The sequence below is a fragment of the Sorex araneus genome, chromosome 3 (genome assembly GCF_027595985.1).
Source record: "Sorex araneus isolate mSorAra2 chromosome 3, mSorAra2.pri, whole genome shotgun sequence".
Taxonomy (NCBI): domain Eukaryota; kingdom Metazoa; phylum Chordata; class Mammalia; order Eulipotyphla; family Soricidae; genus Sorex; species Sorex araneus.
In genome coordinates, this window is record NC_073304.1 from 93,747,420 (window position 1) to 93,759,130 (window position 11,711).

General features: G+C 54.3%; 1 protein-coding gene across 1 annotated transcript in view; it reads right to left on the reverse strand.

Moving 5' to 3' along the window:
* Nucleotides 1-4,329, reverse strand: part of SHC4 (SHC adaptor protein 4) — a 147,527-nt gene extending 143,198 nt beyond the window's left edge. Inside the window, exon 1 of the mRNA XM_055131722.1 lies at nt 3,104-4,329. Within this exon, the coding sequence (XP_054987697.1) occupies nt 3,104-3,709 (606 nt within the window). The 5' untranslated portion in view covers nt 3,710-4,329. The remainder of the gene's footprint in view (nt 1-3,103) is intronic.
* Between the last annotated feature and the right edge of the window lie 7,382 nt (nt 4,330-11,711).

An 11,711-nucleotide genomic window follows, 5' to 3' on the forward strand; every position in this document is an offset into this window, starting at 1 on the left:
GAGTGTCCACGGGAGTGGCCCTCAGGTCTTCTGAGCACTGCTAGGGAGGCAAAAAATTTTTTTCATAAAATTCATATGGTTCATAAAATAGTCCTGGCTGCATAAATGCATGGCCATCATTAATTACATATTATTAGACCTAAAGAAGAGTTATTTACAAAAAATTAAACTGAAATCTAACTCTAACTGAGGGCAGATGGCAAATGTACCACTAGATATGTCCAGAGTGCTGGGTTTCCGGCACTGAGTCCAGTCAGTAGACTCAGCGGGTAACTCCATGCATCCTTCCAGTTTGCAAAGTCAGAATTTTATTAAAATGAATGAAGTCAGTGGTATCTGATGAACTGGTATTGGCAGGAGTGTCACTCATGGGGTGAGGGTTCAGCACTCTCCCTGGAATCAACTATCATCACCAAGGAAACACAAACAGTATCTTCACCGAAAACCAAAAAAATAGGCCTGCAAAATAGAACAAAGATTAGGGCACGGGGCTGGAGCGATAGCACAGCGGGTAGGGTGTTTGCCTTGCACACAGCTGACCCGGGTTCGATTCCCAGCATCCCATATGGTCCCCCGAGCACTGCCAGGAGTAGTTCCTGAGTGCAGAGCCAGGAATAACCCCTGTGCATCCCAAGGTGTGACCCCAAAAAGGAAAAAAAAAGGTTAAGGCACTTGTCTGGCACATGACTGTGGCCACTACCCTGGTCTGAATCCTGTATCACGTGTCAGGGGTTCCACTGAACTGGTGGTGGTCCCAGGGCACAGAGCCAAAAATGATCCCTGAACATTGCCAGTTATGCCCCCATCCCACCAAATAAAACCAAACACTCAGATGGAAACCCTGCCCGGGAACTTGAAGACCACACAGCAAGTCTTTCTACACTTAAATTTCTAGAGGTGTGTGGGATGAGAGAGCGGCCAAGAGGTCAAGAGGGAAGGAGGAGCAGACAGACTGGGAAGGGTATTGAGGAGATGTGACTTCAGGTGCCTAGCCTGGGTTTGGACAGTCACTCATCTGCCCATTAGCACCTGGCCGACACTTAAGTTGGACAATTGAGAATGTGCCCAAGAACTTTTAATAGGTACATGAAACTATTTTCATTATGAGCCACATCACTGTGCAGGAGAGCAGGAGCTGAGTGTCCTAGAAATTTATCATCCTTAGAGGTTTGAGTTAACTCTTTGCCAAGGCTGTCCCAAGCTGCTCTCTCGGTGACCCATCCATTGTCCATTCTTTAATGGCCTTCCTTGAGATCTTGTCTGCCGGTTACAGTTACTAGACTATCTCTCTACTTGGTACCTTCAGATCAGACTTCTCGCCTGAGTGCTTAGTGCATGACTTCTTAATTTTTATTATTTTTTAATTTTTTTGCTTTGGGGTCACACCCAGCAATGCTTAGGGGTTGCTCCTGGCTCTTCACTCAGGAATAACTCCTGGCAATGTTTGGAGAACCATATGGAATTCCAGGAATCGAACCCAGGTCAGTCGCGTGCAAGGCAAATGCCCTACCCGCTGTGCTATGCTCTGACCTGGCATGACTTTTAATGGTGTGTCAAAAGCATCCTGAAATCCCTTCCCCCAATTATGTTCTATCACAGGTATCATTCATCCCATTCTGAGGCCAAAGCTGAAGCTCTGCTTTCCTCTTTACAGTCCTTCGTCAACAATCCTCCACCTGCTCCATCAACAGCAAAAACAGATCCCCCAATCTGCTCCAGCAATGGCCACACTTCTGTTTGCATTTTGACCTCAAATGAGCTGATCAATACCCCATGCTATTGAGACTTCCTGCTGAGTTTCCTGCATCTTTCCCTCATCTTCCCATGGTCGCAGCAATCAGGCCTAAACTCCCAGAGGGTCATTCTCACAGCCTCTGACCATCTCATTCCCTCACCACCACCCCCTTTAATCTATCTCAAATCAATCCACGGATAAACCTTTTTGAAACCGCCATCAGCAAGTCAACCTGTGCACATAGGCCTGGAAGTGTGCTTGCCTCAAGCTACTATTTACAAGCCCCTCACTCCATGTGCAAGAGCTTAGAGCAACAGCCCCTTTCCTCCGCAGGTCACCAATGCTCTACGTCCATGCATGTGCCCTCCTCCTTTCTGAGAGCACCAGCTCTGTGCCAGCCACGTTGCCCCCGGCCCCCTGTCCTCCAGCAGGTCCTGCTTCTCTGGAAAGCCAGCATGCCATGCTTCTCTGCCATCACCACAGAGACACCTGTCTCCGCTGCTCTACCTGCCCTGCCAGACGCCTCTTCTTTCTGCCAATCCCACTCTGTTCTCTCTCCAGGTGCACTCTCTACCTGAAACCTTCCCAGGAGAACAAAGTCCAGACCACACAACCTTTCCCTCTCTTCCAAATTCCCCCTGCGTTCACTTGCACTGGGTATTCATCACTAATTTTTATTGTTTCGCGTGCATCCACTGCACTCCCCAGTTAGAACATCAGCTCCAGATGGGCAAAGGCCACGACATCTCAGTCATCTTGATCTCTCCCAGATCTGCATGAGGGCAGATACAAAGCCAGAAAGGACCTTGATTTTGCACATTTGATCATGGGTCTGACCCACCTGCCAGAGCACAAGTGGGGTGGAGGCTGGGTGAAACCAGCTCCTAGCACAGCACCGGACTAGGGACCAGCCCTAAGATTTTCATCTGTGTATGTTAAAGACTGAATTAAAATTTTAAAGATCTTCCAGGTCCCTTTCATGCCCTGTATGCTTCACACACAGAAATGTCTCCGAAATACAATGGCCGGCACCACCTACTGGGGTATCCAGCTCTGAGCAAATTTGAAATTCTGCACCCTTTTCAGATCAGGATAACACTAGCGGCAGTGGAGACGGAGGCCACATCAGGCTGTCCCCAAGGAGCTGGACACAAGGCCATGACCTACAAGTTAGCCCCAGCTCAGGCCCTTGAACCAAAGGGTGGTCTGCACCACGCAGATTTCAATTCTGTCTAGGGAGGCCCCTGATCCCCTGGACTGTGACCTCTCACAGAACCAGGTGAGGCCAGGGTCTCTGGCAAAAGTGCGGGAGGACGCCCCCACCCCCCAGAAGTTCTTAGAAAGAGCGTGAGAGAGAAATGAACTCACCCGCACGTAGAAGTTCATGCCCATCCCCAACAGGTGCTGCAGAAAGAACCTGTCTGGCCTGCTCCCCGGGGTGGGCTCCCCGGGAAGGGGACAGGCATCCGGTGTCCGGGTCAGGCAGGCAGCTCTGCCACCCCCCAGCTCCTGCGCAGGCAGCTGCGGCAGAGGCGCAGTTCTGTTGAGAGCGCCGGTTCGGTTGGGACTGGGTTCGGCGGGTGCCGGGCTGCTGGGAGCCGAGTCCTGGCTTTCCTGGAGCTTCAGCCGGGGCACCTCCTTGGTACCCAAGCAAAAGTTTTTCAGACTCAGCAAGGTGGCTGGGTTGGCCAGCTTCACGCTGGCCAAGCGCGGGATCAAGGTGCACAGCGGGGTGGGGCTCTCCTGGGTGGCCGAGGTGGCATCTTCGGGGGGCAGGTGCGGTGCCAGGGCGGGGTAGGGAGGCTGCGGGGCGCCCTTGCTGCCCACCGAACCGCCGGGGCTGCCTTCATCCAGGGACGTGATGGACTCGTTCCGAAAGCGACTGTACTTGGTTCTGTGCAGCATCCCGGGGTGCCAGAGGAGTCCTACATAGAGCACCAGTCCGGCCAGGCTGTCCTGGCCGCGGTCTCGCATAGCCCTGGCAGTGCTGACACTGGATCTGGTTGCATAAACCGCCTCGCCCGTCTGCTACATGCGCGCTCCTGGGCGCCCGCGCCTCCGCGCCCCGCGCCCCGCTCGCCACGGGCCACCCCCTGGATGACAGCCCCGGGCCCCGGCTCCTCCCCGGGCCCGCTCCGGGCGTGCTGCCTGCAGGCAGGCGGCGGCGGCAGCCGGGGCTCCTCGCCGGGGAGGGCTCCGCGGGCCGGGCCGGGCTGTGCCGCTGCCCCCAGGCGTCCCTCCCTTCCCAACTCGGAAGCCGGCCGAGCCCCGGGCCGCGCCGCAGCCGCAGCCGTGCGGGACAGAGTTAGCGGCCCGCCACCCCCCCTCCGCCTGGCCCGCGGCACGCAGGAACTTTCAAACCCTGCTCCCTCCGGCGGGGCGGGGCAAGCACTGGCCAGTTAACCCCTTATTTGTTCCAGGGAGGGCTCATCTTAAGGAGCAGCCGCGGTCCGCGGGCAGCGAGGCCCTCCTGCGGAGTTGGAGGCATCGTCGGAGGGTCGCCCTCTCTCGGAGGAGCCGGTCTCGCATCCCGCCGGGGCCACCGGCCTGGAGTGCTCCGAACGGCGCGGTTCCGCGGCCTTGCCAGGACGGGCGGTGTCCCCCCTACCCCGCGGGGCTCCTCGGCTCCCCTCCCCGCCCGCGCCCCCTCGCGCGCGCCCCGCTGCCCGCGCCCTCCCTCCCCGACGGGCTCCGAGCTGCTTTCAGGACTCCATCCGCCTGCAGGAGGCTGAGGGATGCGGGGGGGGAGAAGCAGTGTTAAATTTTTATGAATGAACTTTGCTGAATGAATCTCTCTCTCTCTCTCTCTCTCTCTCTCTCTCTCTCTCTCTCTCTCTCTCTCTCTCTCTCTCTCTCTCCTCTCTCTCTCTCTCTCTCTCCCTCCCTCTCTCTCCCTCTCTCTCTCTCCTCTCCCTCCCTCCCTCCTTCTGTATGTGTGCAGGCTCATAAATCTGTGAATGAAGCTGAGAATAGCTATAACTGACTGATGGTCTCAGGGGTGCTCGGTTTTTATCCAATCAGGCGGCAGCCTGATGACTCATGCACCATAAATATACTAAACTAGTAGCCAAGAGAAATAAAGCTAGAGGAAGAGAGAATTTTGTTTGTTTGTTTTTCTGATGGCCCATGCAAGGGTTAAAAGAAAATGCCATCTTTACTATAAATCATCAGCAAGTTGGGGAGAAGCAGGTTTAAAACTCTTACTCCCCCGCCCCAACCCTTTCGTTCTTTTTCGTGGTTGAGCTGGCGGGGAAAGCCCAGCAGAAGAGCTAAAATTAGATCCATTGTTCCAGGGGATATTAGGACATATGGTACACTACTCCTGAGGGAGGCAGTGATGCATTTTCTTAGAAACATAGCTCTTTTTTTTTTTTTATTGATTGCTGGTTCCATCTCCCATCTGGTGCAACTTCCTGTACCAACTAAATGCATCCTGAAGATGTGATGACAAGTGCAAGAGTCTGGGCACACAGGAAGCTGAGAATGGAGCCGGGAAAGGGAAATGCAGGTTCTTTAGGAGCAGAGAAGAGGAAAGTGCTGAGACAGGGGAGGGATGTGGATGTCACTGATGAAGGCACAGCTAAAGGTGACCTTAACTGGGAGTGTGGGGGGGCGGGGAGTGCAGGAGGGGGGGATCAAGGCTCTCTCACCAGAAACTGTTCATGAAGTCAAACAGGAGGACATGCCCAGGGGCTTGGGGTTCAGGGTCTCCACAATCATTGTGCTTCTTCCTCTGGCTGCATTAGGGTCATGTGTATTCACGACACGGGCCTCCTCAGACTTGCTGGCATCCGAACACAGGTTCAGAATTAAGTGCTTGCTTGGGAGTAACCAAAGGGTCTCTTACTCGCTCCCCTAAAGAAAGAAGGTGCCTTTGGGGCCCAAGACTGAGGATATTAGGTAGGATGCTTGTTCTGCACTCAGTCGATGCTAGTTTGATTCTCGGCAATACATGTGGCCTCTGAAGTCTGGAGAAACCCTAAAGACAGAGGCAGGAGTAAGCGCTAAGTAGAAGGAAGGAGGAAGGAAGGAAGGAAGGAAGGAAGGAAGGAAGGAAGGAAGGAAGGAAGGAAGGAAGGAAGGAAGGAAGGAAGGAAGGAAGGAAGGAAGGAAGGAGGAGAGAGGAGGGAGGGAGGGAGGAGAGAGGGAAGGAAGGAAGGAAGGAAGGAAGGAAGGAAGGAAGGAAGGAAGGAAGGAAGGAAGGAAGGAAGGGAGGAAGGAAGGGAGGGAGGGAGGGAGGGAGGGAGGGAGGAAGGAAGGAGAGAGGGAAGGAAGGAAGGAGAGAGGGAAGGAAGGAAGGAAGGAAGGAAGGAAGGAAAGGAGGGAGGAAGGGAGGGAGGGAGGGAGGGAGGGAGGAAGGAGAGAGGGAAGGAGAGAGGGAAGGAAGGAAGGAAGGAAGGAAGGAAGGAAGGAAGGAAGGAAGGAAGGAAGGAAGGAAGGAAGGAAGGGAGGAAGGAAGGAGAAAGGAAGGGAAGGAGGGTGGGAAGGAGGGTGGGAGGGAAGGAGGAAGGAAGGGAAGGAAGGGAGGGAGGAAGGAAGGGAGAAGGAAGGGAAGGAGGGTGGGAGGGAGGGTGGGAGAGAGGGAGGAAGGAAGGGAAGGAAGGGAGGAGGAAGGGAGGAAGGGAAGAAGGGAGGAAGGGAGGAAGGAACAAGGATGGAAGGAAGGAAGGAAGGAAGGAAGGAAGGAAGGAAGGAAGGAAGGAGGAAGGAAGGAAGGAAGGAAGGAAGGAAGGAAGGGAGAAAGGAGGAAGGAGGGTGGGAGGGAGGGAGGAAGGAAGGGAAGGAAGGGAGGGAGGAAGGAAGGGAGAAAGGAAGGGAAGGAGGGTGGGAGGGAGGGTGGGATGGAGGGAGAGGAGGAAGGGAAGGAGGGAGGGAGGAAGGGAGGAAGGGAAGAAGGGAGGAAGGGAGGAAGGAACAAAGGATGGAAGGAAGGAAGGAATGAAGGAAGGAAGGAAGGAAGGAAGGAAGGAAGGAAGGAAGGAAGGAAGGAAGGAAGGAAGAAAGGAAGGAAGGAGGAAAGAAGGAAGGAAGGAAGGGAGGAAGGGAGAAAGGAAGGGAAGGAGGGTGGGAAGGAAGGGAGGAAGGAAGGGAAGGAAGGGAGGGAGGAAGAAGGGAGAAAGGAAGGGAAGGAGGGTGGGAGGGAGGTGGGAGGGAGGGAGGAAGGAAGGGAAGGAAGGGAGGGAGGAAGGAAGGGAGAAAGGAAGGGAAGGAGGGTGGGAGGGAGGGTGGGAGGCGAGGGAGGAAGAAGGGAAGGAAAGGAGGGAGAAGGGAGGAAGGAAAGGAGGGAGGAAGGGAAGAAGGGAGGAAGGGAGGAAAGAACAAAGGATGGAAGGAAGGAAGGAAGGAAGGAAGGAAGGAAGGAAGGAAGGAAGGAAGGAAGGAAGGAAGGAAGGAAGGAAGGAAGAAGGAAGAAGGAAGGAAGGAAGGAAGGAAGGAAGGAAGGAAGCCTTTTCACAGCATGTCTACTAAACTTTTAGATTGGGTCTCTCTTGGTGTAAGACCCTCTTGTATCTGCAAAACTTCCCCTACAATCAGGGTTCCCCTCCACTCTCCTCATGATCCCCACATCTCCTCCTGGCAAAGCGAGGGAAGTGGCTGAGGAGCTTTAACCCCATATATCTGGGAGCAAGACAGCGGCGAAGTAGCCAACCTGGAGCTTCTGATTCCTCCCTCTTCCCCTTCAGCCCTGCTCTGTTCCTCACCCTCAAGCCCCTCCCCACCCCCCCCCCCTTGCTGCCCCAGGGAAGTTCCTTTCCCCTCCTCCAGCAGCGAGTCCTCCTGTCTGCCTGGAGCAGGGGGTCTCATGGCATGCTCTGGGGGGTCATTCCCAAGAAGCAAGGGCTCAGCAACGCGTCCCACCAGTGCCTGCCTCCTTAGGTACATGCAGAACGCTCGAACCCAGCCCCTGTCCTCAGCTGCGTTCAGACTCACTTTTTCTCAGTGCCATCTTAAGCATTAAAAAAGTTAGCCAACACAAACACGAAGAAGCAGATAAAGCCAAGCAGACCTCTTTGAGGGGATTCTACCAGCGCCTTTGAGGGAGGTGAAAGAAACCAGATTAGGGCTGGAGATAGCACAGCAGGTAGGGCATTTGCCTTGCATGCAGCCGACCGGGTTCGGGTTCGATTCCCAGCATCCATGTGGTCCCCTGAGCACTACCAGGGATAATTCCTGAGTGCAGAGCCAGGAGTAACCCCTGTGCAGAGCCAGGTATGACCCAAAAAACAAAACAAAACAAACAAAAAAGCAAAGAAAAAAAAAAGAAGAAAGAAACCAGATTAGCAGCTAGGCAGTAGCACTGTAACACTGTCGCGCTGTTGTCCCTTTGTTCATTGGTTTGCTTGAGCGAGCACCAGTAACGTCTCCATTGTGAGGCTTGTTACTGTTTTTGGATATCAAATACGCCACGGGTAGTTTGCCAGGCTCCGCCGTGCAGGCAGGACACTCTCGGTAGCTTGCCGGGTTCTTTGAGAGGGATGGAGGAATCAAACCCGGGTCTGCCATGTGCAAGGCAAACGCCCTACCCGCTGTGCTATCACTCTCGTCCTAGCTAGGCAGTAGGGAGCAAAAAGTATGGGGGGACAGGGGAGCAGAAGGCAAAGACGGAGCTGAGCAGCTGTCCCCAAAGCCTTCAGCCCCGAGGCGGGAGGTGCGCAAGGCTTTACGACTTGCTTTCTCCCGGGTATCAGAACATCCTTTTCAAATAATAACTCATGGAAATCATATGAACCACAAGCCACTGAAGCTGAAGCGATAGTACAGTGAGTCAAGTGTTTGCCCTCCATGCAGCCAACCAGGGTTCGATCCCCGGCACTGCATACAGTTCCTGAGTCCCACCAGGAGTGAACCCTGAGCAGCACGGCTGGGTGTTGCCCCCAGACCAAACCCAAACCAAAACACTACTGTTTATGGAACAAAAGACAGTTACGGTGTTCTCATCCACCACCCTACCAACTCGAGGTGCTTGGGCTGTTCCTGGCGCTGCTTTCAAGCTGTGGGCATAGTGACGAGGCCAGGGCCAGGTGGAGGGGTCCCTTCAGTCGACGGCAGAGCCGGTGCCGAGTGTCAATGTGTTTGCTGCCTTCCAAGACACCAAAAGCGCCTGCAGAGAGTCCTCTGTACTGCAGCCGAGGTCACCGAGGCTCAGAGCCACCCTGACGTCTAGTTCCTCCAGGCCCACAGCCCCTAAGGCCAGGGCTACACGGCCAACTTGTTCCGGCTACATACTCTTAGCTGCTGTGGCACCAGCCAGCACAGTGAAGAAATGAATCCAATCCTTGCCTTCTACAGGAACTGTCAGCTTTCCGTTTCCCTCTTCTCAAAGAGCAGAGTGGTAACATTCATGCCAGATACTTCACAAAATGACCAGGGGAGAACCTACATAATAGACATTAACCCCCACTACCCGACCCCTCCCAAAAAAAGAAACATTATTAGAGCCTGGCAAGAGTTCAGGGGCACAGCAGTGACTTTGCAAGGCTGAGGTCACATATTTGATCCCTGCACTGGCCCACACGTGCCAAGCATCATCCCAGTGCCAATGCCAGGGATACCCTGGCACCACAGCAGTGTGTGGTCTCAGTGTGCAACCTTTGGGAGAGAGAGGAGAAAGGAATGGAGGGAAAGAGGGAGGGAGGGGAGGGAGAAGAGAAGGAAGGAAGGAAGGAGGAAGGAGGGAGGAAGGAAGGAAGGAAGGAAGGAAGGAAGGAAGGAAGGAAGGAAGGAAGGAAGGAAGGAGGGAGGGAGGGAGGGAGGGAGGGAGGGAGGGAGGGAGGGAGAAAGAGAGGGAGGGAGGGAGGGAGGAGGGAAGGTAGGGAGGGAGGAAGGAAGGAAGGAAGGAAGGAAGGAAGGAAGGAAGGAAGGAAGGAAGGAAGGAAGGAAGGAAGGAGGGAAGGAAGGAAGGAAGGAAGGGAAGGAGGGTGGGAGGGAGGAGGAAGGAAGGGAGGAAGGGAGAGAGGGAGGAAGGAAGGAAGGAAAGAAGGAAGGAAGGAAGGAAGGAAGGAAGGAAGGAAGGAAGGAAGGAAGGAAGGAAGGAAGAAGGAAGGAGGGTGGGAGGGAGGGTGGGAGAGAGGGAGAAAGGAAGGGAAGGAAGGGAGGAAAGAACAAAGGATGGAAGGAAGGAAGGGAGGGAGGGACAGAGGGAGGGAGGGAGAGAGGGAGGGAGGGAGGGAGGAAGGAAGGGAGGGAGGAGGGTGGGAGGAAGGGTGGGAGGGAGGGAGGAAGGAAGGGAAGGAAGGGAGGGAGGAAGGGAGGAAGGGAAGAAGGGAGGAAGAAGGAGGGAAGGAGGGTGGGAGGGAGGGAGGGAGGAAGGAGGGTGGGAGGGAGGGAGGGAGGAAGGAAGGGAAGGAAGGGAGGGAGGAAGGGAGGAAGGGAAGAAGGGAGGAAGGGAGGAAGGGAAGAAGGGAGGAAGGGAGGAAGGAAAGAAGGGAGGAAGGGAGGAAGGAAGGAAGGAAGGAAGGAAGGAAGGAAGGAAGGAAGGAAGGAAGGAAGGAAGGAAGGAAGGAAGGGAAGGAGGGTGGGAGGGAGGAAGGAAGGGAGGAAGGAAGGGTGGAGGAGGGAGGGAGGAAGAAGGAAGGAAGGAAGGAAGAAGGAAGGAAGGAAGGAAGGAAGGAAGGAAGGAAGGGAGGGAGGGAGGGAAGGAGGGCGGGAGGGAGGGAGGGAGGGAGGGAAGGAGGGTGGGAGGGAGGGAGGAAGAAAGGGAAGAAGGAAAGAATTGAAGAATGAAGTAAGGAAGGAAGGAATAATGGAAGGAAGAAAAGAAGAATGGAAGGAAAGAAGGGAGAAAGGAAGAATGGAAGAAGGAAGAAAGAAAGGAGGGAAAGAAGAAAAGAAGGATGGATGGAAGGAAGGAGGGGAAGGAAGGAAGGAAGGAAGGAAGGAAGGAAGGAAGGAAGGAAGGAAGGAAGGAAGGTAGGAAGGAAGGAAGGAAGGAAGGAAGGAAGGAATACTTTGCAAATTTTTAAAAAAATTATTATTGAAGTACCATAGCTCTTACCACCCCCTTTGGAAAGTGGGGTTCTGTTGGCTTGAGATACCCCATCCTCTTCAAGGTTTATTCTAAACCAATATAAACATATATTTTGTTTTAGTTGGGTCTTTTTTGTTATTGTTTTTGATGCCTTTGGGCAGTGCTCAGGGGACCATGCAGTATCAAGGATGGGACCCGTCCTCTTGCATGCAGAGCTCACACTCCAGTGCTCTGAGCTGACATGAAAGGTTTTAAGAGACAGCCTGCCGTGGCTGGACTTCTTGCATACAACAAGCCGGTTGAAGGAACAGCTAGGGGGCTGGAGAGATAGCACAGCGGATAGGGCCTTTGCCTTGTAAACGGGTTCGATTCCCAGCATCCCACATCCTCAGTGGTCCCTCGAGCACCACCAGGAGTAATTTCTGAGTGCAGAACCAGGAGTAACCCCTGAGCACTGCCGGGTGTGACCCAAAAAAAGAAAAAAAATGGCTAGAATAATCAGGCCCCTGCTAGGACTTCTTCAAGGAGCAGAGGAGGGGGCAGGAGCAAGAGTGGCTGCGCAGCGTGTAGAGCAAATCTGGCGAGGGCCTGGGTGGAGGAAGGGTGTGCAGGAGAAAGTGGGGAGGTGGACACAGAAGAAGACAGGATAGCTCTGCGGGGTGGAGGTGGGCCAATTGCTCCTTTGGAACAGGTGTCACCAGGCTGTAGCTCACCGACCCCTCCTGCCGCCTCCATTTCTCTCAGACTTCCTGAAGCGCTCCACTGGCTGCTGGGACAAGGCGGAGGATGAGTCTAACCGTCCCCAGAAAAGAACGGGAAAGCGTTACTAGAGCTCTATGAGGGAAGTTTTTTTTCCTACCCGACAATATTTATAAAAAGCTCTTGACAGAGCTCAGTGTAGCATTTTAAGGATGGAGAAGTGAAAAGGTGAGGACAGGGGAGTCACGGCACCCCTTCTTTGACCCTCTGAGACAAGTGTTTGTCGTGATCTCCTGCACAGCCACATGG